The 25,854-nt window shown below is 41.4% G+C and overlaps 2 protein-coding genes across 2 annotated transcripts in view; one reads left to right on the top strand and one right to left on the bottom strand.

Annotated features, from left to right (window-relative positions):
- Positions 1-24,057, top strand: part of LONRF2 (LON peptidase N-terminal domain and ring finger 2) — a 34,276-nt gene extending 10,219 nt beyond the window's left edge. The window contains exons 2-12 of the mRNA XM_052664891.1: positions 5,078-5,196; positions 8,422-8,544; positions 9,395-9,556; positions 10,061-10,286; positions 12,448-12,544; positions 12,897-13,011; positions 13,626-13,747; positions 14,585-14,743; positions 17,614-17,776; positions 19,677-19,826; positions 20,184-24,057. Of these exons, the coding sequence (XP_052520851.1) occupies positions 5,078-5,196; positions 8,422-8,544; positions 9,395-9,556; positions 10,061-10,286; positions 12,448-12,544; positions 12,897-13,011; positions 13,626-13,747; positions 14,585-14,743; positions 17,614-17,776; positions 19,677-19,826; positions 20,184-20,342 (1,595 nt within the window). The 3' untranslated portion in view covers positions 20,343-24,057. The remainder of the gene's footprint in view (positions 1-5,077; positions 5,197-8,421; positions 8,545-9,394; positions 9,557-10,060; positions 10,287-12,447; positions 12,545-12,896; positions 13,012-13,625; positions 13,748-14,584; positions 14,744-17,613; positions 17,777-19,676; positions 19,827-20,183) is intronic.
- The window catches only part of RPL31 (ribosomal protein L31), a 662,822-nt gene that overhangs the window by 298,310 nt on the left and 338,658 nt on the right, over positions 1-25,854 (bottom strand). The window lies entirely within an intron of this gene.

Here is a 25,854-nt window from a genome sequence, read left to right as displayed (position 1 = left end):
CCTGTGAGGAGCTGCAGCCGCCATCAGGCCTCCCCTCAGCTCCTCTGCTCTGTGCTGAGCACAACGAGGGGCCTCAGCTGCTTTTCACACGTCTTCCCCTCCACACCCTTAATCGTCTTTGTAGCCTTCCATCAGGACACTCTCTAATGGTCTGATGTTCTTCATAAATTCTGGTGCTTAGAAGTGCACACAAATTCTGTAGAGAAGGGCACTGCTGAAGTCATCATACCTGTCCAGGACTTAAGTGTTGCTTCCCTGCTCAGAACTGTTTGTAAGCATCTATTCCAGATCAGCTGGAGTCTGCTGGGCTCCAAGTATGGGCTGGCAGAGAGAGAATTTCCCACCTCTGGAGTCTTTTTGCGATGAAACTTCCTGTGTGCTTCGTCTGGGGTTTTGATTTGTTTTCACATACTGGAAAACTGATAGGGATACAAATGCAAGGAGAAGTCATGGTGAGGCTCAGAAAACATACTTTTTTAAAATAATCCAATTATTGTGGAATGATAAATGAGAAACTGGGGACTTGCTGATTGTAAATGTACATTGTGACTGATGCCATTCTTCAGTTCTGGGGAGCTGAACTTGTTTTTCGTCTTTGCAATAGATGGAAGTTTTATTTGCATTCCTGTCTGTCTTTACTGCTTTTGCTAATTATCTCATCAAGCACGCTTCTGCCCCTGCTCCTCAACCAGATCACCAGAGCTGAGTGCAGAGCACAGCAAAGAAGCCAAATTTCTTGCTCTGTCCAGTGGTGGAAGTTACATTAAAATGTGGGAAAGCTTTTCCCTAGAATCCTAGATTGTCTCTTCCTAGGAGCACTCAAAGGTGTTTTTGTCATGATGCTGTTTCTAATAGGCGTTTAGAAAATGCGCTTAGAGCTGGGGTAGACTTGAATAAAACATGCTCTTCTAGGAAGAAATAAATGTCAGATAAGAAGGATTAGGGAGTTCTAGCAAATTTCAGTTAGTTCTTTCTGTGCTGAATTCCTGGAAGAAATCTCTGGAGTAGTTTATTGCAGAAAAGCTCTTAGCGTCATCCATGTCCTGTTTAGAAAATTCTCTAATTGCACTCATTTTCCTCCTAGCACAGGGAGGTTTGAGGGAGCCATGTTCTTTTCTGTCAGCCTCCTGCATTCAACCATACAGTATTTTTAAAATGTGAAGGCTTGGGCCTGTCTGGAAAAGTAATTTTGGGTGTTAGCTTCTGCATAAGTGCGAGTGTGATCTAATGAATGTCTGCACATGAGCGCAAAGGTGAAGTGAGCAAAGTTGAGGTTAAATTTACTAGGAGGGATAGTAAGCTAACGTTTCTGGAAAATCTCAGCCAGCTATTGCATCAGTTTCAACAAGCTGGCAAGCACTCTGTGTTGGTGATACTTGGCTGTCCCAGAGAGGATCCAGGATGCACAGAGCTGTCGAACCCCTTGATGTTGTGCAATGCTCAGGCATCATCTCACGCTGTGGGGTGAGGGCTGGGAGGGAGGACGCAATGTGCAAAGGTTCCCATGACCTGTGGCTCCCAGGAAATCTGTGTCCCGGCTGCCCGGAGCCACAGATCCTGGGAGGCTCAATGGTGGATCCACGATGCTGACAAGAACATAAATTTTGCTGTGCAGCTGCAGGCTCCCAGAAGATTTTGATCCAGGAAATGCCATCTGTTGGTATTGTGGAAACAGTAACATTGTCTATGCTTTTCTGCTTTAATTTGGACTGAGATACCAAGTCATTTCTTAAAAGAAATCTTTTATTCTTAGCCTCAGTGAGAAAGAATGGGTGCGTTATGTTAAAGCAAACCACTGGTTATTGTGTGACTTTGTGGTTTGTTTTAAATAATCTTGATGCTTCTTGTAGTTTGTCAGCACCTAGCAGTGTTCCTGAAATCTGTACATCCTCAAGCCCTCTCCATTCACCTCATCTGATTATTATTTTTTTTTCCCCACATGATATATGAGGGAGTGGAACAACTCAGCAGTGCTTACAGAATCTTTGTCTTTAATAAAGCTATACCTTTTTTTTCCTTCCATAGCTACGTGCAGCTACGTTGGCATCGGCCATCTGCCAGAGGCAGTTCTTCCTGGTGCTGGTTTCGCTGATCAGCTGTAGGATCTAACCTTGGGAAGTCACGTAGCCTAGGATTGTTTTTTGGGTGGCTTTGTGTTGTTGTTTGTTCTGGCCCACAGTGCCCTTCATGTGGTGCTGGTATCTGCTAGCTCGTGGGTTCTAAGACGTGCAGCCCTGCCACCAGCCCTGCTCCCTCTCCACGCTGCCCAGGTGCAGCTGCCTGCAGGCTGGCACCAGCTCCATGCTGACGATGGGACGTGCCAGTGGCCTCGCCACCAAATGGAGGTGAACTTGAATGAAGGAGGCTGGGCAGCGCTCCAGCTACTGAGCCCTGTCTGACCGCCTAATCTCACTATAGGAAACCTGTTATTCTGTATTCTCATAAATACTGTTCTCTTGAGCAAAGCTGGAAGCTTGTTCCCCCTGCTCCCTTTCTCTTCCTCAGTTAATGAATAACTGGCTAGGAATGTTTAGTTAAAATGGACCACACCTTTTGCTTTCTAATTGAGACTTGGTGAACAGAGGAACTTGGTGAAGTCCTAAGTAGATGTAGCTTTTTCTGGTGTGGCTTAAGTTTTTTTTCAGTATCTTATTTTCTCTTCATGTTATATGAGCCTGTGAGCTTTGCTTTGGGAAGATTTGCAGCCCTTGCAACACAGTTGTGTTCTGCCTCTCGTTTTCAATGAAAACAAAGACTTCTGCAGTTGAGACGTTCCCAAAAATGAAATGATGAAGCTGTTCTCTGTGTCTACTGAATGTATGAGCCACTCTGAATTGCCTGCTGAAAAACATGAGGAAACATCAGCATGGCTGAAATGTCAGTGGTGCACTAGTGAACAGAAGCAGGAAGCTGGCTTGCCTGCCCAATAAGCTTGCACTGCTTCCTTTCCCTCCTTGGTGCCAAAAAGTACCCCACCCAATGCTCTGCCTACCCCTGTCAATATTTGCAGAAAAAACATGCAGCAGATACATTGATGGAAATATAGGCAGAATGGGTTTAATACAGTCAGAAGATTAATAAAAGACAACAAAATTGAATAATCTTGTATTTGAGCATCTTTGGAAAAGAAGAAAAGAGCTTGCTTCCGAGGGCATGAGGTTAATTGTTTTCAATTTAATTTTGTTAATTTACTTCTTAAGAGTTATTCTCTACTAGTATGGATCACTGCAGCAGTCTGCATGTGTAATACTGAAAGGAGAAAACCAACAAATGTGTGAACAAGCTTTTGTAGAGCTCCCATGTTTTAGATGTAGTCTGCAGCCTTTGCTGTCTGGGCCCATTGAGGCAGCATCAGCTGTGGTGTATCATTCTGCAGTTAGTAAATCTGGCATCAGTCCATGCTTGGGCTAAAGAAAGCGTCAGTCCTCACTGCTTCTTTCTTTCTCATCCCTCATCCTGGCATTCACATTTCTGAAGCTTTACAGTGAACCAGTTGAGGGGAAAGTGATCCTCTTAAACCTTTATATTTATTTGTTTTCACTGCGTTAGCTTTCAGTCAATTAATTTCTTGCTCTGCTTTGCTGTGCAACCACACGGACCTGCTTTGCTGCATTAGAGCTGGTGTCAGCTCCAGGGCAGGGAGGGGATGCAGTTGGGCCATCCCTCTGCACGATGCTTGAACTTTGTCAGCTTTAGCACCTGTACCAGTTGCATGCTTATTCTCTGTCCATACTCACTTGTGTACAGTGTATACAGCTTCACATGGCAAATTTGTTCTTACTGAGGATATGTTTGAGGGTATGTTGGGATGTTTGTGCAGAATAGGAAGGGTATGGAGATGAGAACCCAACATACAGCCATACAGAAGGAGATGCTAGTTGGAAACGTCCCTGAAGTTAGTTAGGAGGCAGAGTTTCAGACCTGTAGAAATGAGGAAGTATTGCCTCTCAGTGCACCTTGGAGCATTTTTAAACTTTAATCTCAGTTATGAAAGCTTTTACCTGGTCATGAGAATTCTACCACCTGGCAGCCATATTCCAGCTCTCCTGAGGCTTTCCTGGCACGCAGAGGTTGAGAGCACCCAGGCTGTTAGGGATGGGTGGAAGCTGGCTGGGCTGCTGGGTACTAGGTGCCAGTTCCTCACTCCAGGCTGTGGGGTGGATGAATGCCAGTAACATTGCTGAGGTGCTGGTAATGGGTTTGGTGCTGTTTAATATCTTACTAACAATCTTGATGAGCGAATGGAGTGTGCTGTTCGCAGGTTTGTGTGTCATCAAGCTTGGAGGGGGAAGGAATGTTTGCAGGGCTGCCACCCTGAGGCTCAGGCTGGCAAGCCTTGTGTGCTTTAGCTAAGGCAAATACATCTGGGACAAAATAACCCTGTGCAGCAGGACAAGCTGGTTAGACTGCAGCACTGCAGGAAAGACACGGCCATCCTGGTAGACAGGCTGAATGTGGAGCCACTTTAGCTTTTCTGCAATTCCCTGAAGTTTTATGCTCAAGCTAGATTTCCATCTTAAAACATATTAGACCATAAGATAGGATTTGAGATGTTTATAGTCCATGTAGTCTAAAAACAATTCATGAATGTACGGCTGCTGAGGCAGTGATGTGTTCTCGCTGGAAGTTTGCCTGCTATGAGGATGGCAAGTGGATGTAATTTGAAGACTGCATGCATTTTATTTAATGATTGGCTTCTTGGATGTTCTGTAACTGAAGTTCTTTGTGGTGTTTTCTGCACGTAGTGTGTAGAACTAGAGTAGAGGGAGAAAAAGCTTGGTGCTTTTTTTTTTTCCTTGCTGAAGAGTCATGTAAGCTATGTGACAGAAAGAGCAAGTGACGATCCGTATGTGAATATGGAATCACTCTTGTAAGAGAGAATGCAGAGATTGCTTACAGACTGAGAGGAATATATTTCAGGAAGGAAGAGAAGAATTACCTTTTTTTCCATTACATAAAAGTGAAAACGTAATGATCATGCAGCTGTGCTTTTTAGGTTACTCTATTTGAAATTAGGTTACTGCGTTTAACACACTACTGCTTCTTTTAACTTTCTTGTAACCTTTTTGTCTTCCAGCTTCTTGCAAGTGTTCACTGATAGCACAGCGAGCAGAGCTCTGCACGTCAATGAAAAACTACCAGCAAGCCCTCCATGATGCAGACATCCTCTGCCGAAGCAAACCCCACTGGCCTGCGGTATGGTGCTTGCATGCTACAAGGAAAGCAAATCAGACTGCTTGTTCTCAGGACTTCTCTTTGGGGGGCAGATGGCACTGGTGAGGTCATTGTTGGGGGAACATTGTGGTGTTATCAGGACTGGAAGCACAGACTGGAAGGTCATTCTTTCACAGGATGAGTCTGGAAGGTCCTTAGCATGGGATTTCTCTGGTGGGCATCCAGTGATGTGATTTTGTTTGTGCTAGTGCCCATTGATCTGCTAGAGCTTGTGCTGTAGCTTGAAGCAGAATCGCATTCAGAAGTCATCGGTGGCATGGGATCACTTTTCCCTTTTGGCAGTGAGTGGCTTTGCCAGCCTCCTGGCAACAGTGTCTTTCTGAGGAGTATCCCAGATAGTATTTCAGGATTTACTCATTTTTTTCTTCTTTCAATACTGAGTTCATACATCAGATTCCTGCCTGTGTGACATAGTGATTCATACTGGTGTGGGTTTTTTTCCCTAACAAATGAGATTCTTGGGAGCACTAGTTGTGGGCAGTCTGAAGCAGGTGTCAAGAAAGGTAGAAAAGGTAGTTAAGGTAGAAAGAGAAGGAAGCACATGGTGCCCATAGTTGATGCCTGAAGGCAGGCTGGGTATCCCAACAGCTCACCCTGCCTAGGATTCCACCTTTAGTCAGTCCCTCACCTGTCACTAGCAGAACTGCAGCACAGCTTTGACCAAATGAAGCCTCCAGACTGAGAGATAGGGTGACATGGGTTGTAGGCAGGGTTGTAAGGAGACCTTGGATTTTCTTTAGCCTTATGAAGAAGACTGAGGTGTTGCATAAACTAATTGGTGTGGCAAGCCTCAGCACAGAAGCTGCAGCTTGGTCTCTGTTCGGGCTAGGTAGGATGAGCAATGAGGTGCCATCTGATGCATCTAGCTTCTGACAAGTTAGATACTCGTCTCCTGAAGATTCCTGTCTTGTCACCCATTAAAACCTTTTCTGTTAGAAGGAAAATGGTAATCTTACCCCCATCTCCAATTCTACTCTTTAAAATTTTACTCTCTGTTTAGGATCGTTTTCTGCTCAAGGCAGGAATTCATCTTGAGCAGTGTCAATTGTGTTTTTGTGCAAAGGAGACAAATGAATTAAGCACATTCAAATGTTTTCTTGGAGTGTCTTGTCTGTTTGCCTTGCATCCATGGAAATGTGATGTGTGTCTGTTGTAGGCGGATAAAGATTTTGTTAATCGCATCTCTGAAGAATGCTAATTGAAAATGAAAGTTGTCATCATGGCATACCAGCAGTATCACAGATGCATTTTGCTTGTGTATGTCAGAATTTCCACAGAAGCTTTGGCGATCCTGAATTAGCATTATTCAAGAATTCTGCTTTGTTTTGTATCTTGCGCTGTTTCATCCAGTGGCAGAGATTAGAGCAAATGTGTAGTGCAAAAATTCACCATAAAATAGAGCTGTTCTGGGAGTAGCTCCTGGGAGATGAGCATTCACCTACCAGAAACTTTTGGCTTATCGCTAACTGAAATTCAATGTCTGAGTTCCTAAAGTTCTTGGGTCCACCAGTTTATTTATTTTCAGTTGCTGAAACCACGTCCCTGGAGTCTGTGAGGAAGAAATTTCCAGTTGTACTTTGCAAGAGGCAGAGAGAATTTGATGCTCTCTCTGAAGCTGCTAGGGGTTCTGGCTAGATTTTACCCCTCAGATCTGATGCTTTACTTGACACTGTGAAAATGGAAAAGGGAAGGTGACAGTGCTAGTCTTGTAAAGTTTGTTATTCCTGAGCATAATTCTTGGTGTTGGATCTTTAGATACTTCTTCCACACACAGCCCAGAGGACACCAAGCTACCAGGGCAGTAGAGTAAACTTATCTGTAGTGTCAGAATGATTAGTAGCTCTGGAAAAAAGTGTTTAGAGAGGCTGTGGAAGCATCAGAATAAAAAGGTCAGGGTCAGGCCTCTGTAGTACCTTTCCTCTTATCATATTCAGAAAAAAAAAACATGCAGATCTTGATGTGAAATGTCTCCAGCATGCTAGCTGCATCCCGGTTCTCAGAAGCCAAGAGACATTGCTTGGGAACCAAATCAAGCTCTTGCATGCTCCTTGAACTTGGCCTCTTGCATGCTTCTTGGACTCAGCCTCCTATTGGGAAATATGCTTTCTTCTTGCTGGAATAAACAGGCTGCTCTTTTCTGTGTTTTGGGAAGTAGTCAAATTTACCTGCTCAGTCCTCATCTCGGGAGATGGCGGCATACTAAGACTTCTTGTTTATGGCATACAGTGACTAGTTTTTCCTACAGTGTCTGTTGGTATAAGCCTCCTCCTTTTCTCCCAGACAGTGGAAAGGTAGAGATCATAACAGGCTTCGACTTGAAGGGCTGCACTGAAAGGGTGAGGGAAGTTTACCTGCTGGATAAGATTACCTGATGTTTTTGCAAGAGCATGAGGAACAGAAAAAGACATCTGCTTATCTGACCAGTCTCTCAGCCTCCAGCACAGCCTGAAGATAATTGTGTGAATCGGAGGTGGACTAGTGTTCATTTTCAAGAGCAGATGTTTATAAACACATTTAGTTTCTCTCCATCTTTAAGGAAATAATTTCCAGAGTCAGATTTGAACTGCAAATTGACATCCACAGGGAAATTCAAAGGTGAGGCGTTCCTCTCTCACCACTAATAAGCAAATTAGGACTTGTCTCCAAGCTGATTTCTTTTACCTCAGCCATGGGTGTGTCACTCCAGGATGTGGAGAGGTAGGATGAGCTAAAAGGTTTCAGGTTAAACACTGTCAAGTTGCCCTACATTCATAATATACTGATATGTTCTACCCAAATAAAATAGGACAAGACACTCAGCAAAAGTGAGTATCCTAAACCTGAAATCTTTTGCTTCATCCAGGGCCGCTGCCAGCCTGCCCCATGTTTTCCATATAACTCCGTTGCTGTTCAGACTGTCCTGGTACAGGGAACCCCTCTCTGGGCCACAGGGAGCCCTGTAGGATATGTTGTGGTGGGAGTCCCCGGGAAGACAAACAGCCCTCCTTACTCTGTGTTAAGACCTCCTTGAAGAGGAAAGGAACAGTGTCTGGCTGGGGGTGCTGCAGTGCAGCACTGGGGACGTTTTGTTCAGCATGGCTTTCTCATTCTTCTGCAAAATAGAGGAATGGCCAAGTTTGTGTGCTGGTGTCTTACTGCCTCTTCAGAAACAATCTCTAGATTTGTACGTTTTCTTTGTGCAAACAGGGTCATTATGTGAAAGCAAAAGCTCTTTCTGGATTGGAAAGGACTGAGGAAGCATTGAAGGAGTTTCTCTATTGTGTTGCCTTAAATCCTGAATGGAGCTCAATGAAGAAAGAAGCCCAGAAGGTATCAGATGTGTTTACTGTTTGCTTCTTGGCCATTGCACTGCTCTGTAGAGGTGCCTCCGTCACACAGATATTGTATTTGTAGATTACACCACAAATCTGTAGGTTGGACCACTGCTGTTTATTGATGATGCTTGCAGTGTGTCAGCAGAATTTGAATACACCTGGTTCCATAAGCTCAAAGCTTCTAATTTTAGTGCCCAACAGAAAACCTCTTCATGTGGGAAATGATGGGGGGGTGGGGAAAAACAACCCTGTAATCTATGTATAACTTCCCATAAGTGTACATGGCTGTATGACCCTAGTCACATTCTCTTTCAGTCTATACATGCAGCAGTTTCAGAAGAGAAGTTGGGAGTTCAGCAAGGTGCTTGGTGGAGATTGGTGAGAAGGGAAACAGCTTTTAGCCTGGGTTGAAATCAGCTTGAGTGTAGAGCAGTGGCCTGCTTGGATGCAGAGGAGAACTCAGACACATCTGTATTAATTTGATTCAGTAAAAGAGCATGATCTTCTGAAAGCAGAGATATGAGGATCATAGTGCAGAGGGACATCAGCAGAGGAAGAAGAGAGCAGGTTGCCAGCCTCAGTGATTGTGGGGAACAGAGGCCTTTGAGAAGGGAGATGGGCCCCAAGTTCCCACAGAGAGGAGGGCCTTGGGATGTGCCCATGGTTATGGTGGGCCCTGCCACATGAGTTTCCTGTGGATGTTGGGGAATGTAGGATCCCACCGTTGTTGCAAGCCTCTTGGCATTCAGAAGCTACACAGTTTGTTCATCTGTGTTTGTACAAACATAAAGATCCATGTTGTAACTGTTGTTCTTCTCCCTTTCTTTCTCTCTCTAATTGACCAGATAATGTGTGAGATGTTTTTCCCAGCCTTTGAAAATGTGCATGATAGTCTAACAGCACCTTTCTCTAGTCGAACATCCCATACAAGATTGAAACCTGCATTTTTAAGTAGCATAAACACACAGTCAGCTGCTGAAGATAGTTCCATTGCTGGGTGCTCAAAGGTACAGTAAAAAGTATTCAACATATAAATACCAAAAATAATACAAGGATCTGTCTGATCGTGTGTGATGTTGTCTTTGTCAGCACTCGTGTAGGCACTTATTTCATGGTAAGCCTGTTTTCTCCAGTTACTGTTGTATCTCTTGTTGGGACATGTTTTTTTCAGAAAAACAGGTCAAAACTCTTTGTTCAGAAAACAATGTGATGCCTTCTTGTGGAGATCTGTCATGTTTTGTCTTTATTTTGTATCTTTTTTTTTTTTTCCTCCTTTATGTCATTTATGGGATTTTAGTATGATAGAAACACAGCTGCTGGACAGAAGGCGTAGGGAGAGAAATCTGTTTAATGCAACTAGACTGTAACCTTGTTTCATGTGGACCTTTGTTCCTTTCTAAGCTCAGTGTAGTTACACTGATCTATTACTGACATATATAACTAATAATAATAATAAAAAAGAAAAACAAAACTTGTCTTCTGCTGTGTATAACTGTTCTTACCTTCTTTAGGATACTGTGTTCAGGTTAACAAAAAACCCGTCCCAAGAATCTGATGTATTTAGAAGCACTGATTCTCCCGCTTCCCATAATGTACTGGATCGCTATTTTGAAGACAGCAAGAAGTCTCTGGGAGCTGTTCTCTCCAATTTACCTGGGACTGGCTTAAAAAGAAAGCTGTCCAGTGATACGAGGGATATACAAAGCTTGGACGTCCCCAGTAAAATCCCTAAGAAAGGTTTGTGCTGTGGCTTCAGATTTTCTTTTGCTCATGTTCAAAAACTACCTTTTTCCTCCTCCCTTTTTAGGTGTAAATGAAACATTTCCTGTATGGATTTGTATTCTAGGAAATGTCTTTCTGCTCTTAACAGCGTTGCTCTGATATTCCTCTCTTATTGGAACATGTAGAGTTTGAAGATGTTAAAGGCACTAAAGCTCAAGTACTATTTATGTTATTGCAATGCAGTTTCAATTCATTCAATGAACGCTGCATTTTTCTTCTCATAACTTGTAATCCACTAACAGTTTAGTCTTTGTATTGCTGGCATTCACATTTTCTAAGTCTCAGAAGTACAGTGGAATGTCATTGTTTTTCTATATGAAGTAAAGATACAGTGAGCCTGGAAACTGATCTTTAACTGGCATCAGAGTCATATGCAACTTTACATGAAATTTGCCAAACAAACAAAGGAGCCCTTTGAAGGGGTAATAAGCCCACCCAGTTTTCTGTTGCTTGATAGCCATGCTTACAGTTGGTGTGCTTCTCAGGCTTTCAACAAAGAGCTCTGAAATGTTTCTAGTACTCTGGGAAAAAATGCTGAAGGCACTATATTGCACTGAGTAATGAAATAACTGGGAAAAGAGGCTTTTAAAATGCTGCTGTATTAGCATGCATTTTTTAAAAGAAATAACAGTGCACACCTCCTTGACCAATCTGACTTCTGTCTTGAAATATCACAAGTCTCCAAGTGCTGCTGCTTGTCTGCCACCTCAGCAAATTACCAATTTACAGCCAGTTTCTGGTCGTCGTGTTGTGAAGGGAAAAATCCCATATTTGTCTCTGAACTGCAGGCTCAGTAAATAGATTGTGAAATCTAACACTCTTCTATCTCCACAGCAAAGGGCAGAGATCGCATTTTACCCAGAACCATTAATTTCTGGTCTGTGCTAGATCCTGATGCCACGCTGCTATTTGCAGAATAACGCAGTTAGGTTCTTGCTGTTACTAAAGGCTAACATGCAAGATGTAGGTTAAAGATAACACTGTTTTTCTTTGTAGGCCACATCAGTGCCCTCTCCCCTTTCCTGTCTGTACTGGAGATAAACCAGATGCTCAGTGCAAGTTATCTTTTAACAAAATATCCAAATGTTTCAACTTAACATCAAAAAGCTGAGCTTTTTCTTTTCTTTTTTTTTTTTTTTTTCCACTGTCAAGAGTTTGGTTCATAAAAAGGTCGTGAAGGCTCTGTTGCAATTCTTGCTGAGCAACAAAGGTGTGGACTGTAAAAGAAGTTGCAGAATCTGGTGAGGCATTGGAACAGGCTGCCCAGAGAGGTGCTGGAGGCACTATCCCTGGAAGTTTTCAGGAAAGGAGTAGATATCACAGTGAGTGGCATGGTTTAGAGCAGTCACAAGCATGGGTTGACAGCTGGACTGAGATGATCTTAGTGATCTTTCCAACCTTTATGATTCTATGATTAATCTGCTTGTGTTAATGTCATCAGAAGCCTAAGCTGGTAGCTCTTGAGCTTAAATATTGCTATGGTGTTTGAGGCCTGTGATCTTTGGATGTGTTCACTACAGCAGTACGCACCACCTTCAAGAAACAAGATGGACATAAATTTTTGTATTCTGTCACTGTGTTTGCCAGCTGCATAAGTTCATATAACTCTAGTAGTCCTTCAAAGTGAAGCTGTGTGAAACATAGGATTTCCACAGCAGGGTAGTCTGGAAGCGTGCAAGCCTTTTTATACTGTTAAGAAAAATTATTCCTGCTGAGACGTCTATAATAAACACTGATGAAATAGTTCAACTGCGTGTAAACAAATTAAATTCTGGACTTAACATACTTAAAAACATCTGGCCTGGCTGATGTGGGAGGTAGTGATGGTGATGGGAAAGCAACAGCAGAATATTTTCAAAACTAGACTTTGAAAAAAAACAACCATTTTTGGAGAAGCAATTTGTGGGTATTCAGCTCTAAAATGCTTTCTCTGGCCATCATTCTCTGCTCTCCAAAAAACTTCCTGCCAGACAATTTAAAACTTAAATGGAAAATATGTTTATTTGAAACAAAGCTTCAAAAAAGAAAGGAGATAATATAGTTATGGAAAACAGCTTACTATTTGGAATTGCAGTAATGCTAAAATATTTACTGTAATCATCACCTTAACTTCTAGATGCAGATGTTTTACCTGAAAACACTGTCATCACTTCAAGTGAGATACCAACAACTCTTGTTGATGCGTCGGATTTCGAGTGTTCCCTCTGCATGAGGTATGGCTGTGTTGACCTGTGATTAAGATCTGAAAGCCTTTCTAGCTTCTGAAAAATGTTTTTGTGGTGTCAGAAGGGAAAGCAGCCAAAGAATGCCAAAACCATTGCTTCATTTCTTTTTCCTGAAATTTGGATTTGATAAATCTGTACAGACACAGTCTTCATTACGCACTACCTACCACTTCAAAACTAAAAACCCTTTTTTATGTCTTTAGATAAAATTGTCACTAATTTATACAAAAGCAGGAAGGGGTGAGATAGTGAGGTCTACTCCCTTGTTTCCACAGTTTAGGAATCTGTATTGTTTTATATTGACAGCTTAGGTTTTTTTGTTCTGTGTTTGCATGTTCAGGTTGTTCTATGAACCTGTTACCACTCCCTGTGGACACACTTTTTGCCTCAAATGCCTTGAGCGTTGCCTTGACCATAATCCACATTGCCCACTCTGCAAAGAAAAGCTGTCAGAAGTAAGTATATCCTTGCCTCAGTTAATAAAAATATTCAAAGCTGTGTTCTTCTGCTAATGTATAGGATTATGTGCTCTACTTGCAGAACAGTGTGATAGTACTCAGCGTCAAGCTGTGCACAGACCTTACTTGCTTCAGAATATATTTTGTTGTTCCTTGGGGAAAAAAAAAATATTTGTTGGTGCTTAAAGGAAGAGATACTTCCAGTATCACGTCCGGCTCATGCTTATGGAGTCCAAATGTGTTCCTACCATCAGTCTGTTTTTCTACTAGCAGTGAAGTAGGAATGGGCACTCCTTGGTCAAACCTTGTGCTCCAGTAGTCATAATGTGTCTCATATTTAGAGTACATCTTGGGGAGCAGTAACCTGACAGCTCTAGGTGAAAATAATATATGTATCTTCTGCAGAAGCAAGGAGAAACTACCTGTTCTTGTGGTAGTACAGATGCCATTGGAAGTGAAGCTAATGGGCACTAGAGTGAGCCTCATATCTTGAAGTAGTTTTTATGCCCAAAGGCTGGAGCTAGTGTGTCTTAGGAAAGGCAATGGGCTGGGAGAAAGAGTTGTTACCTGACTTCTTGTTATCAGGCTTCAGAGTTGACTCTTCCTTGCAGTTCTTGGCGAGCAGAACTTACAAAAAGACCGTCCTGACAGAAGAACTGATAGTCCGTTACTTGCCAGAGGAATTATCTGAAAGGAAGAAAGTCTATGAGGATGAAATGAAGGAATTGTCAAAGTAGGCTCTCTTTTTTACTTCTGATAACTGTTAGAAAAATATATTTTTTAGTCTGAATTACTGAAAAGCTTTACACTTGTTTATGAAAATGCACAAAATGAATGAATTTCCAAAACAAGCCTCTCACGTTTCATAATTTTTACATGGTTGGTGCAGATACACAACATGCGTGGATGGTAGAGAGGCATAACAATATTCTTAAAATAGAGATAATAGCTTTATTCCTCTGAATCAATATAATATCAGCTTTAAAAGTTTTAATGGGATTTCTTTAGAAACAGAAACCCTATTATGAATGTGTTATACTTCAGGTCAGTAGATGTTCAAGGATTCATTGCTGTGTCAGTGATGTGAAGCTTACTCTACAACTCAACTAAAAAGAAAAATAAAACATGGAATGAAACCTGGAAAAATAACACAAGGATTGGTGCCCTTCAAACTTTAAGGACTTCACTGAGCTCTGGAATTCTCCACGCTTTGCTTTGAATGTAGTTAGTACTCAGTTACTATGCTATTATAAAAAGTCATGACCAAAAAATTTCAATTTGTATTTAAGCTAGATGCATCTGTATGCACACTTTTTGGGAAATTGGCTATTATTTCCTGACCTTTCCTTTATAAAACTAGATTAGATGAATTTTTTCCTTAACGCATTAACAAAATGAAATGAGACCTGAAATGTACTTTTCCTGTGAAAATGACAAACCACAACCAGAGAGGCATTTAACAAAAATGAGTCTAAGGAGACCACTGGAAGCAGTGTTCTTTTTATGGGTTTATGCTAAATATAGCAGTGCCCAGAAAAAACTGAACTTTTTTTTAACAATTACCTTACAGTTTGAATAAAGATGTTCCCATCTTCGTATGTACTATGGCCTTCCCTACCATCCCTTGCCCACTTCATGTTTTTGAACCTCGTTATCGCCTGATGATAAGAAGATGCATGGAGACTGGTACCAAACAGTTTGGCATGTGCTTAGCTGACGAATTGAAAGGGTAAGGAGATGAGCTAGAATGTCCTTCGTTACAGTGTTGGCATGCTGATGGGGTACTGCAGCACAGCATACTTGTCCCCTCCTGTGGTTCCTTCCAGTCCTGTATGAACCAATACAGCAGTTGATGACTTTTTACTTTAGTATATCAAACGTTCCTTTGGATGCAAAGATGTTATTTTTATTACTCCCCTGTTGGATGGATAGCAAAAACACAACTCATCTTGCTACTACAGGCTCCAGAAATAGCACTGAAATGTGTGTGTGGTTGGAAAGCTTTCTAGCCTGTTTGTTCTAGTGAAAGCTGACAGTGTGGATGACAGTTGCTCTTCTATCTGCTCATTTAAAACAAAAACATACACAAAAAACTAAACCCAAACCTTGCATAGCTTTTTTGCATGGGCAGAATCATTTGAACGAGATGAACTGTGCATTTGGCTGAGAAGCCTGTACTGCTGCTGAACACTGAATGTTGATGTTTGTCTTCACTGCCGTGTTGCAATGTCTAAGCTCTGCAGTGAGTGGGTTGCATTGTCTTTGTATATGATCCTGCCTTTAATTTTTTTTTTTTTTTTTGTAAATTTTGACACAGTGTGTTTCCACTTCCCTGTGTGGAGATGAATACTAATGATTAAATAGAAGTCTAGATGAAAGGGAAAACAGGATAAGCAGATAATCTTGGAAGAAAAAAAAAATGAGGTGGTCTGAAGAGACATTTGTCTTATGAGATATGATAGGAAGTTGTTTACTTCGGAAGAATGATGCAGAATTGCCAGTGTGGGAAGTCTTAAGAATACATTAAGCATCCTCAGGAGCAGCCCTTTTGCAGGTGATCATGGCTGGAGCTGAGAGGAGGGCAGTCAGACCCAGGTTTGGCAGCCATTCCTTCTCCAGTTCAGGGATGTTTTTCCTCTCAGATGAGAGGACAAAGGAGGCAGTAAGAATGCAGGAGTTGCTTCAGCTGGCTCTAGCTGCGCTCCGTGCCATTTGACATGCTGTCAATGGTGCACTCCCAGTGGAGTGGAGTTTAGGTCCCTACAACAGCTGTCACGCTGTGATCCATTACAGTCTTATTATCAGTTTTCTGGAAGGAGATATGTTTAAGAGTGAGGAGAAAAGGACCCTGTGGCATCAGTGATAATTGATCCCTGCACATGTGGAAAGGCTTAGTGCAGAGGGATAAGGGGCTACAGTCCTAAAAACGCACATTTATTTGATAGTGCCAAAAAGAGTGTTTTAAAATGCAACTAGTATGGTTAGATACTGCTAGTATGCTCTCTCTGTTTAGAGCTACTGAAATAATTAAACATTTTAAGCATGGTGCCTTCCAGTTAAATCAAAAACACTGAAGTGCAGGAAGCCTTTAATTGTAGTCACCTAGCAGGCTGTTGTGGTGTCTTACACAAGTAAAGAAATAATTTGTGTTTGTTCAAAATTGTGAAATCTAAGAAAGTAGGGAAACTTGTTTTGCTTCATCTATTGAGACAAGAGCATAGAAGGCTGAGATTCTTACCTTCCTTGAAAGACATGGTGACAAGTCACATTAAGTTACCTTCCTCTGCTTTGCTTGTCCACTTAAAATTAAAACTTAGAGAAGAATTGTTTATAAGCTTTTAAGACATGTCAGTACATTTTATACTCATGGCCAGGTGGTTTCTTGTCTCTCTTTGATCAAAGTCACTTTCCATCCAAAAGTAACTTCTCAAAGAATGACAAAAAAACATCACTTGCAGATGAATTTTTGAACTTGATATGAGTGCCATTACAATCCTTTAAAAAAAAAAAAAAAAAAAAGAGAAAGGGTTTGTAATTGTTTAAATGGTGCTTAATCTGATCTTTCAATAATAAATTCAGTTGTAATCTGAGTGGTCAAGCGCACAGAACTTAGTGGTGTGCAGCTGTATGCTTCTTGCTCTTCCTCAGTCTGCACAGTACAGTGGCCAGAAGAGACTGGCTGTTCACAGCAGTCAGCTTTTTTCCTCCCCAGACCTTGAATTCCAGTGGAATAGAAACAAGAGTCATTTCCCAGCAGCATTGCTGTTTCTTCATTACTCTGATTGAGCAAATGGCCAAGCCCTGGTATAATAAGCGTTTCCTTAATGAAACATTTTTTGGATCCTATAAGGATTTGTTATCTTGAGATCAGGGTAGGTACAGTGCATTCTCTTGGTTAGCAGTAAGCTGAGGTACAAGGCTGCAAACACTGGCAGATCAGAGTTATCACAGTGAGGAATTGTTGTGTGATCAGCTTCCGTAATGAACTAACTAAAGCACAGGTGCAGAGTAGATAAGCCTAATTAATTTAAGTAAAATTGTGTTGCATGCTACTTTCCAGAATGCAATTAAAATTTGTGCTTCAAATATAACAAATGCAATTGCACTTTTATAAGGGGGGTATTTTATTTTGGTTAACTTAAAGACTACAGGGGCAAGAAGAATCTTGCTCTGTAGAAACCTTTTCCTCCTAAAGCCTGTAATCCTCTGTTTTCACCTCATAGTAGAGGGGATCACCCTGCTAGCCCTGCATTTGTGTCTCAGTTCCTTGGCTTCCTTATGGTATCTTTACCCATCTTGTTTTCTTTGCAAAGCAAGTGAATTTGCCACAAGCACTGGCAACTCACAGCTCCATTTAGCTCTCCTGTCCCTTCTCTACCTCCCTTAAATACCTAGGCTCTGAAGGTGCTGCTGCCTTGGACCTCCAGGGAAGGCAAAAAGGGTGGGGGTTGTGTGGCTTATGTACATAAGCAGAAATGTATTGTCACCAAAGCAAGGACCTCTTTCAAATTGAAAGTGGTGAATTAGGCCCAGTATTTGTCCTGATGTATATAAATGCTTGTTGATGATTTCCACTTTTATACCCTTCTGTCATTTCAGATTTGCAGATCATGGCTGTATATTAGAGATCAGGGACGTAAAGTTTTTTCCTGATGGACGCTCAGTTGTTGATACAGTTGGTGTCCGTCGTTTTAGGGTCTTAAGCCATGGCCAACGAGATGGATATAACACAGCAAACATCGAATATCTTGAAGATAAAAAGGTGATCTATGGTGCAAAGTTATTCATACCCATGTATTGCTGGATTCACTTAAATAGCCTTTCCTTATTGCATTTCAAGTTAGCTGTGCATTATTTTTTAATCAATATCATTATAAATACCATAGCTCTATTTTGACAACCGTGGAACAAACTTAGCTTGTCTCTTACACGCTTCCCTTTCTTCCTTTCTATCCTTACAATTATCTCCACTTGAAGTGTTGCACTGCCTTCATGAATCTCTTACGTAGCTTCTGATAACAAGGTCTGTCATGACAGTTAGGTGAGCTCAGAGTAGTGTTTTAAGACCAGTAAGGGCTTATCAGCCATCTAAGAACACCTCTGTTAGTAGAGAATTGGCTATTCTCTTTGTCCACTGAACACAGGAGATCAGTTTGGCAGACTTCCTATGACTTCCCAGCTCTGGTTTGCAGAACAGCTCCTCAAACAAATGTGGGAGTCCGTTATTAAAATGAGATCTTTGTGAGATACTGTTACTGTGCCTGTACAAACATCCATCAGAGTTGACTGAGACCTGAGAATTGCCAGGAGGAGAGTAATTTTACAAACAAGTCCTCTTACAATATCTGCAACAAGTGAAGTGCTTGCGATGGGTGTTGGCCAAAGTGTGAATTTTTGGCCATACTTAATTATGGCACCTGGATCGTCTTCGGAGCACATCTGTAAAATCTTGATCCCTCTTAACATTGAACTTAGTAATCTTATGCCAATTGATGAAATCCATTCTGATCTTGCAAATCTTCAGCACACTTTCATGGTTGAAGTGTGAGTCTGTAAAATCCAGGTAGGGCTCTTGAAACTTGTACAGGATGATGCAGTGTTGTTCACCAGGCAGGGGAGAGATGTTGTGGAGTGCTTCCTCGTTGTGGAAGCTCCAAGTATGTAATCTGTTCACAGTGTTTAGATCCCCAGAGAAGGGTGGTGGAGGTTACATGTCAAGGCATTGTTTTCTAGATGGTGCCAGAGACTCACCTCATTATTATTAGAGTGAGATTTACCTTGTCTCACTTCAGAGGCTGATGTCTGAGTTCAGTGCTATACATTCCTGTTACAGTCAGTGATGAGAAGTCTCAGTCCAAAGCTGCCTATTTATCTGCTCTGTTGTGGATATCTACCTTACGATGAGATTAATTGCCTGCTAGAGCTGTTCCTTCTCACCTAGAAAGGGCAACCAGAGTAGGTGGCTCAGGTATGTGTCTGAATAGCCCAGAGGAAGTACACCATTGGTCTGTACAGATCTAAAAGAAAACAAACAAAAATAATTTGCAGTGTTGTTCTTTTGCTTATGCTTTTTTCCTTTTCCCTAGTGGCTAATAGCCAGCCCTATGCAACTCTTTGCGAGGGTCTTTTTTTTTTAATGGCTATTCCTGGTACTGGGAAGTCATTCACTTTCTCTGCTTCCTGCCTGCACATTTCTGCCCTCTACTTTCTCCTTGATTGTTCTACCATGACCTTAACACTTTTAGGAAGTATTGCTAATTTCTAAATGCTGCAGAAACCCTATGCTTGTGCTGAGTGGCAGTAGAAGTTCTGGAGTTTTACCAGACAGTATAAGAAAGTTCAGAGGTCTCCTAGTGACAGGGACTTAAGGTCGTGGGTTTGAAATGATTGATAACAATGTTCTGAGATTAGAAAGCAAATTCTTCTGTTGTGCCAATATTTAGGTTATTAATGAGTAACTTCTCTAGGAAGTGTCATTTCAGAACAAGTAGGGGAGGGTTCCATCATCCAGGTTTGAAATATGAGAGTTGGGTACAGTTTGCCTAGATGTGGACAGTTGAACAGCTGCAGTCACTGCATTATTGTGCTTCACTTGCTTCTGGCAGAGCATATGAACTCCATAGTACCAAACTTGTTTTGTTCCATCTTCTTTGAACAATAAGGTTGAAGGACCAGAGTACGAAGAACTTGTCCGCCTTCATGATTCAGTTTATGATCAAGCTGTTGCCTGGTTTACTTCTCTTAAAGACAATATGAAGGTGCAAATTCTCAATCATTTTGGGTCCATGCCAGGAAAAGAACCAGAGCCGCAGGTAATGAATCTTTACTATTCATTCATAATTATTCTTTATGTATTTTTTTTACACAAAGCTATTTTCTAAAAGAGGTTTTTGCTGTATTTTTGTGCATTCTAAGCTCCGCTCATTTACCCAATTTTGTTTTATTTGCATAAAACACAGAAAGCAATGATCATACATCAATGTAAGTTGGTATATAAAGAGATCAGCCTTAATGGAGCAAAAAGACAAAGAGAATGGCTGAAATCAAATGCTTAGTAGCTGCTTTTAGTTGTATGATGCATTTCTGAACAAAAGGAAGGTGGGAAGAAAGTACTGGTCTTAATCAGGCAGTGTTGGTTAATACATGATTGTGTTTCCACCCTCTTACAGAGCAACCCCAGTGGTCCTGCCTGGTACTGGTGGCTCTTGGCAGTGTTGCCTCTGGAGAACAGAGCTCAGCTGGCTATATTGGCTATGACCTCCCTTAAAGATCGTCTTATTGCCATCAGACGCGTCTTGATATTTGTGACTCGCAAAAGACCTAGATAACATGATCTTCAGTTGTAAATGTGCACTGAAAGCATCTCATGACTGGTTGTTTGCGGGGGGTGAGAGGGGAGGGGTTGTTTGTTTGTTTTTAAAGATTCTGTCAAAAATGAACAGCCCTTTCTGACTGTGTCCAGCATCCATCGATTGCATCGGTTTGTTATCCTGGGTATTCACCAAACCTTGCACTCTTCTCCTGTTGTCCCGGTGAAATCTGAGCCTCTACGAAGCTGTGCTACAATTAGAATGTAGTTGATAAGTGTGGATAAATTACTTCAAAATACTATGATAGAGTTAATGTTTCTAGCCTGCAAGAGAGTTAAATACTAGAGTAGCACCGCTGGCCTACATGTGATTTGAATTTCCGCTTAGTATGAAAAGGAAACTGGACAGTGAATTAAAGAGGTGTTTCCTAGACTTTCTTGAAGGTAGTGAACAGAAGAGGAGCTGCGCTTCCCGGCCAAAGTATACATGAAGACTGTAACGAGCAGTATGCTCTGTTAGTGAACTGGTAGACAGTCCATCATACACCCACATCTCTCTTTTTCAGGAAATATAAGTCTGCGAGGAAAAAAAAAAACACCTAAGCAGTTTGTGGTCAAGGCATCTGAGGATGTTCATCTGAAAGAATAATAGCTACTGAATAAATACACTATTTAGTAGCCTTAGGTAATCCCTTGTGTTGTGATATATGTGTTGTAGCAGATTGAGTATGTACAAAATGCTTGGACGGGTGTACTTTGGATTATTTGAAAAGAAAAATCAAAGTAGACCTAGCTGGTCTTATCACTAAATTGAGATCATACCAGCTTTCTAAACTATGAGGAACGCTGCTGTGAAATGATTTCACTCCAAGTACTAGGAAGGCAGACTGCAGTTTTTTTTTAACGCTTGCTCTGCAAGTGGGACTGGCAAGGATAGAACACCATATCCCATTTACCTGCAGTGTCATGCCAACCTCATGGTACATTGGAATGATCTCTATTGAACGTGTTTCAAACCGAAAGTATTGTAGCTTAGTACCCGTTGCTGTGTGTGTTGGAAATCAGTCCATGATAACACCATGAACAGAGGCACGAACTGAACACTATAAAGGCAAGTCTCAATGCAAGCTCAAGTCAGGTGTTAACCTTCATTTGTGTTATTGGTTTTTATAAACTGTTTTGTTAATATCTAACTTTGATAGCTCTGAAATTGCTTCTCAGTCAAATGATCAACATTTGCTCAATTGCCAATGAAATAACAGTGTTACCAATTCAATTGGCATAATTTCCTGTAAGCATTTCCTAGAATTGATAGTACCAAGAGGAAAAAAGTTGACTTGAATCCTAACGTGCTGCAAGTATAGCAAGTTCGATTTAAAGACTTACTCGTGTGCAGAAGTCTGGTAAGATGAAATGGCTGTTTACCTAAATGGTCAAAGTGCCTGGTTTCTTTTTTAGTTCTTTTTCCTTACTTGTCAATGAAGATGTATTTAAACCTTTTTTGTTTCAATTTGCACATGAGTTCTGGAAGAAGACTGCATTGAACTGCAGTAATTAACATATATTACCTGCTCTCTTTGGGTATTGTAGTAATAACCTGTGTGGTCTGGGAAACAAAAGTACTGAGATTTTTTTTCCTTTCAGCAAATGGCTACCACAAATGGTTTCTGTAACATACCCTGAATGTACTGTAACTGCCTCTACCTTGAACACGCCTTTTCTATTTAAATAATTTGTAAGTATATTCTCTGAATTGTGAAGTGACAACCAATGATGTAATAACCTCTACAGTAGCCTTCTACAAGTTCTGCTACCATCACCAAAATACTAAAAATTCGAGTAGAATGCATTTCCTCCACGATTTGAAGGTGCCGAAGAAAAAGCATTGAAATATAAAGTCATTTCCAGAGAACTGTTCTGTGTATTGGAGAGGAAATGCCAGAAGTCAGTAGGTCTTCAGCCCACTGTCAGCTCACCTACCGAAGGGTGGTTTTGCAAACTAATTCTTAGACCGGAAGATGGACTGTGTTTGATCTTGCAATCCTTTCTGTTCAACTTCCTGTTCTTCCCATCCCTGTCCATGCTGTGTATTTCTCCTAGATTCAGTCATCTCGCTCCTTCATGTGCGTGGCCTAGTTTTGAGTATTAGTAGTTTGGCTGCAAGGGACGCTGATGGTATTGTGTATTGCTGGTCCCTGATCTTCCATGTGCTTAATTTTGCTTTTAGGAGTGTGTTTAAGAAAAAAAGAAAAAAAATCAAGGTGCTAGTTAGTGTCTTTTTGGCTTTGCCTCAGTATCTAATGTGAATATTCTTCATTGCAAAAGTGATATTTCAAGATATCTACTGTCGAGGTACTTCTAACAGGAAACCCTACAGAACAACAGAGGTTGCTTACTGCTGTTCTGTAACGTGTAAAGAGACATTCTACATGGAAAGTGACATTACTGTGTTCATGAAGGCCTGCATAATTAATGAAACGATCGTTATCAACGAGAAAGCTGAATTGTAGGGGGATTTTTTTTTAGTCAAGGTTTTTGAGTACATCAGTAACAGTATGTTTTGGATAACTGATACAACTCCGGAATTGTCTGTGTATGGATGCAGATAATCATATTAGCAGCCCAAAGCTGACATTTCTTCCAAAACACTGAATGCTGATCAAATAGCAAAGCTTTAAGAAAACAAAAAAGTCACCACTACCCTTTGGTACTTGCTTCCTACGGGTGAGTACCAGTGTCATTGTTACCAAATTCTCTCTGCCATATAGTCTCTACAGCATCCAGTAGTACCTCATTGGAACAGCTAGCTATCTCGTTCCTCTCTTGGCTGGAGGAAGTGTCTGCGTTACAGCCGTTCTGCGCTTTTGTGTAACTCGTCACCAAGGTACCTATGGAAGCATGGAGCTGAGCTCCTGGAAAAAGTAGACAGGATTTGTTGCCTTTCTAGCTCATTACACTTTTCTTGCTTGCTGTCCAAGCAAGGATGCTGGGGTATATGATGAGTCTTTTCACTGTGGTGAATGTGGCCCTTCTTTATACATCATAAAGAGGCCAACAACAAAAAAAAAATCCCTCTACCTCTACACCTGTTGTTCACCTGTAAAGCTTCAAGCTACAAAAAAATATATATTTTAACCTTTTTTTGTCTTTTAGAAGCATACTAATTGTTTGCCACTGAGGCCTTTTATCTACTGTATTTTAATATGTTAATTTGATAGTCATCAAGATCTCTTTGTACTTCTAACCTGTAGATCTTGTCATGTTTCTTACTGCTCCTCTTTCCTTGTTCTCCAGTCCACTTTTAAATTGATAATAGAAACCTGTACATTCTCTATTCCTATTACATTTTACACTAGTGGAACTGGTATTTTGGTAGCGCCTTAATTTTGCAGTTGTGAAATGATTGTATCAACTCTTATCTGGGGCTTCTGACCAGATTTAAACGAGTATGTTTAATGTAGATAAACTTGAAACCATTTTTTTACTGTTTTAAAGCTAGTTACAAAGTGGAATGTGTACATATGTATAAATATAAATTATTAATCTTCACCTTTTTGTATCTAGTAAATACCGGAGAAGTTCATGTTCTAACCACATTTGACACTTCTTGTTGCATAAGCAAAGCCAAAACTTTTTTTAAAAATTGCAATGTTCATTTCATGTATATTTGCAATATTCATGGGAAATGTATTTAATTTATGTGATATTTGGAATAAAACAGAATGACTTTATAAGCATGTGAGTTTATGGGAAAGCTTTATCCCTTTGTCAGTGTCTTTGAAGGGAGAAATGTGGGGGGCTATGGCTACCTGCACAAAAGTTGTACTGCAGATTTCATTTCATGCAGTTGTAGATGTGTGGACAAGTGGATATGAAGTGCTTCTCATTTTCACAGTGTGCCACTGGCTCTGTAGTGCTCCTGGCTTTCAGCTGCAAGAAGGTCAGAAGTATATGGTCTGGAGTTCAGGAAAATGACACTAGTCCCCCTGGCTTCTGAAAAGCTGGCAGCAAAGAAGCGAGAGGAACTGTGAAGAGTCAAAAGGCTTTAGGGCTACACTTCTCATGTCTGCAGTGCAGATGTACACTCAAATATGAGCCTTTTTGGTATTTGCTGGCGTGGCTATGCACCTCCCTTCCTATCCACTGCTGAGGAACTTTTTTTCTCAGCTGCAAGGTTCCCGGAGCTGCTATTCAGTGTGCAACGCTATTTGAATCCCCAAGACGTGATGCTTAAGTCAGCAACATTTGCTGTCTGTTATCACTGCCACATATGCATTTAACGTCACTGAACAGAAAGAAGTCACTGAGTGCTGGTATCAGAAAGAAACTGATAGTCTGATTCCCTGACAAGTGTCTGGGGAAGGAGACGGCCTCACAGTTTTAAGAAGAAAACAGTACCTGAGAAGCAGTGATGAATGAGATGTTGCAATTCATAGGTGATTGCATTTTAAGGGCTTTAGACCCATTGTGAGTGTAATGGAGGAGTCTGTAGGGGACCACAGTGGAGTTTGATGAGGCTTTGAGCCTGGGGGTGTGCAAGCAAGAGGTGGGTGTCAGAGGGAACAGGTCTCCAAAGAACTTGGGAATGGTGATGAGCCCACCAAACTTGTACAGCTATACAAAGACTTCTGGCCCTTGGCACCAGCATGCCTCGGTGACCTCTTGATCTACCTGAATGGGACTGACTGGAGGCTTACAGGAAGCACAGCAAGGAAGATGTTGCTGAGATTATAAAATCAACCATGCCAAAAGAGCAAATGAGTTACACTGCAGAGGTGCCATAGGCTGTAAACAATTGAGAGGAGCTGCTGATAAGCAGCAGCTCTGCTGGCCTTGACTCCCAAAGGTATGGTAGTCCTCACGTGGACTCCTGCCTTGCCTCAGGACCAGGCCCGCCTGACACAGTTGCTTGCATTGCCACAGCAGCTGGCCTCAGGGCCAAGGAGCATACCTGCTCTGGTGCATTATGTGCACTTGTGGAGACGGATCCTCAGTGTCTGGCAAGGCAAGAGATGTGTCCCAAATATGTAAGCACAAAACAATACAGAGACTTGTGAGGCAGCCAGGGGGTAAGAGGGTGATGAAGGAGCTCTCGTAAGGTGGGATGGAGGAGAAGACCATTTCAGGAGTGGGAAGTGACAAGGAAGGGGAGAAGTCACAAGGTGCTTTTTGGTTTTGTAGCTGCTCAGATGAGAAATGGATATTTAGACCTGAATGTAACTTGTTAGATTTTTATTTTCTTGTGCGTATTCTTAGTTAAGAGATAACTGAGATGCAGAAAGGCCTTGTATCAAATGATGCTAATTTCCCCTGAGCCCTAGAGTGATATCTCCCTCGGAGCATGTAAACCTTAGTACCGTGTTACACTGTTAGCATTGCTTTCTATTTCATCAAATCACGAACCCAAAATAACTGGTTCTGTCAAGCAGACTCAGTTCTTCACTTACATTTGGAAAGCCAAATACTTGCTGGAAGCTGTTGAGTATTCAGCCATAGAATTAGAAAAATGAGTAATCTGGACCAAAAAAGTA

The sequence above is a fragment of the Tympanuchus pallidicinctus genome, unplaced genomic scaffold, assembly GCF_026119805.1.
Source record: "Tympanuchus pallidicinctus isolate F22 unplaced genomic scaffold, pur_lepc_1.0 scaffold6, whole genome shotgun sequence".
Classification (NCBI taxonomy): Eukaryota; Metazoa; Chordata; class Aves; order Galliformes; family Phasianidae; genus Tympanuchus; species Tympanuchus pallidicinctus.
This window is presented reverse-complemented; position numbering and strand designations above follow the sequence as displayed.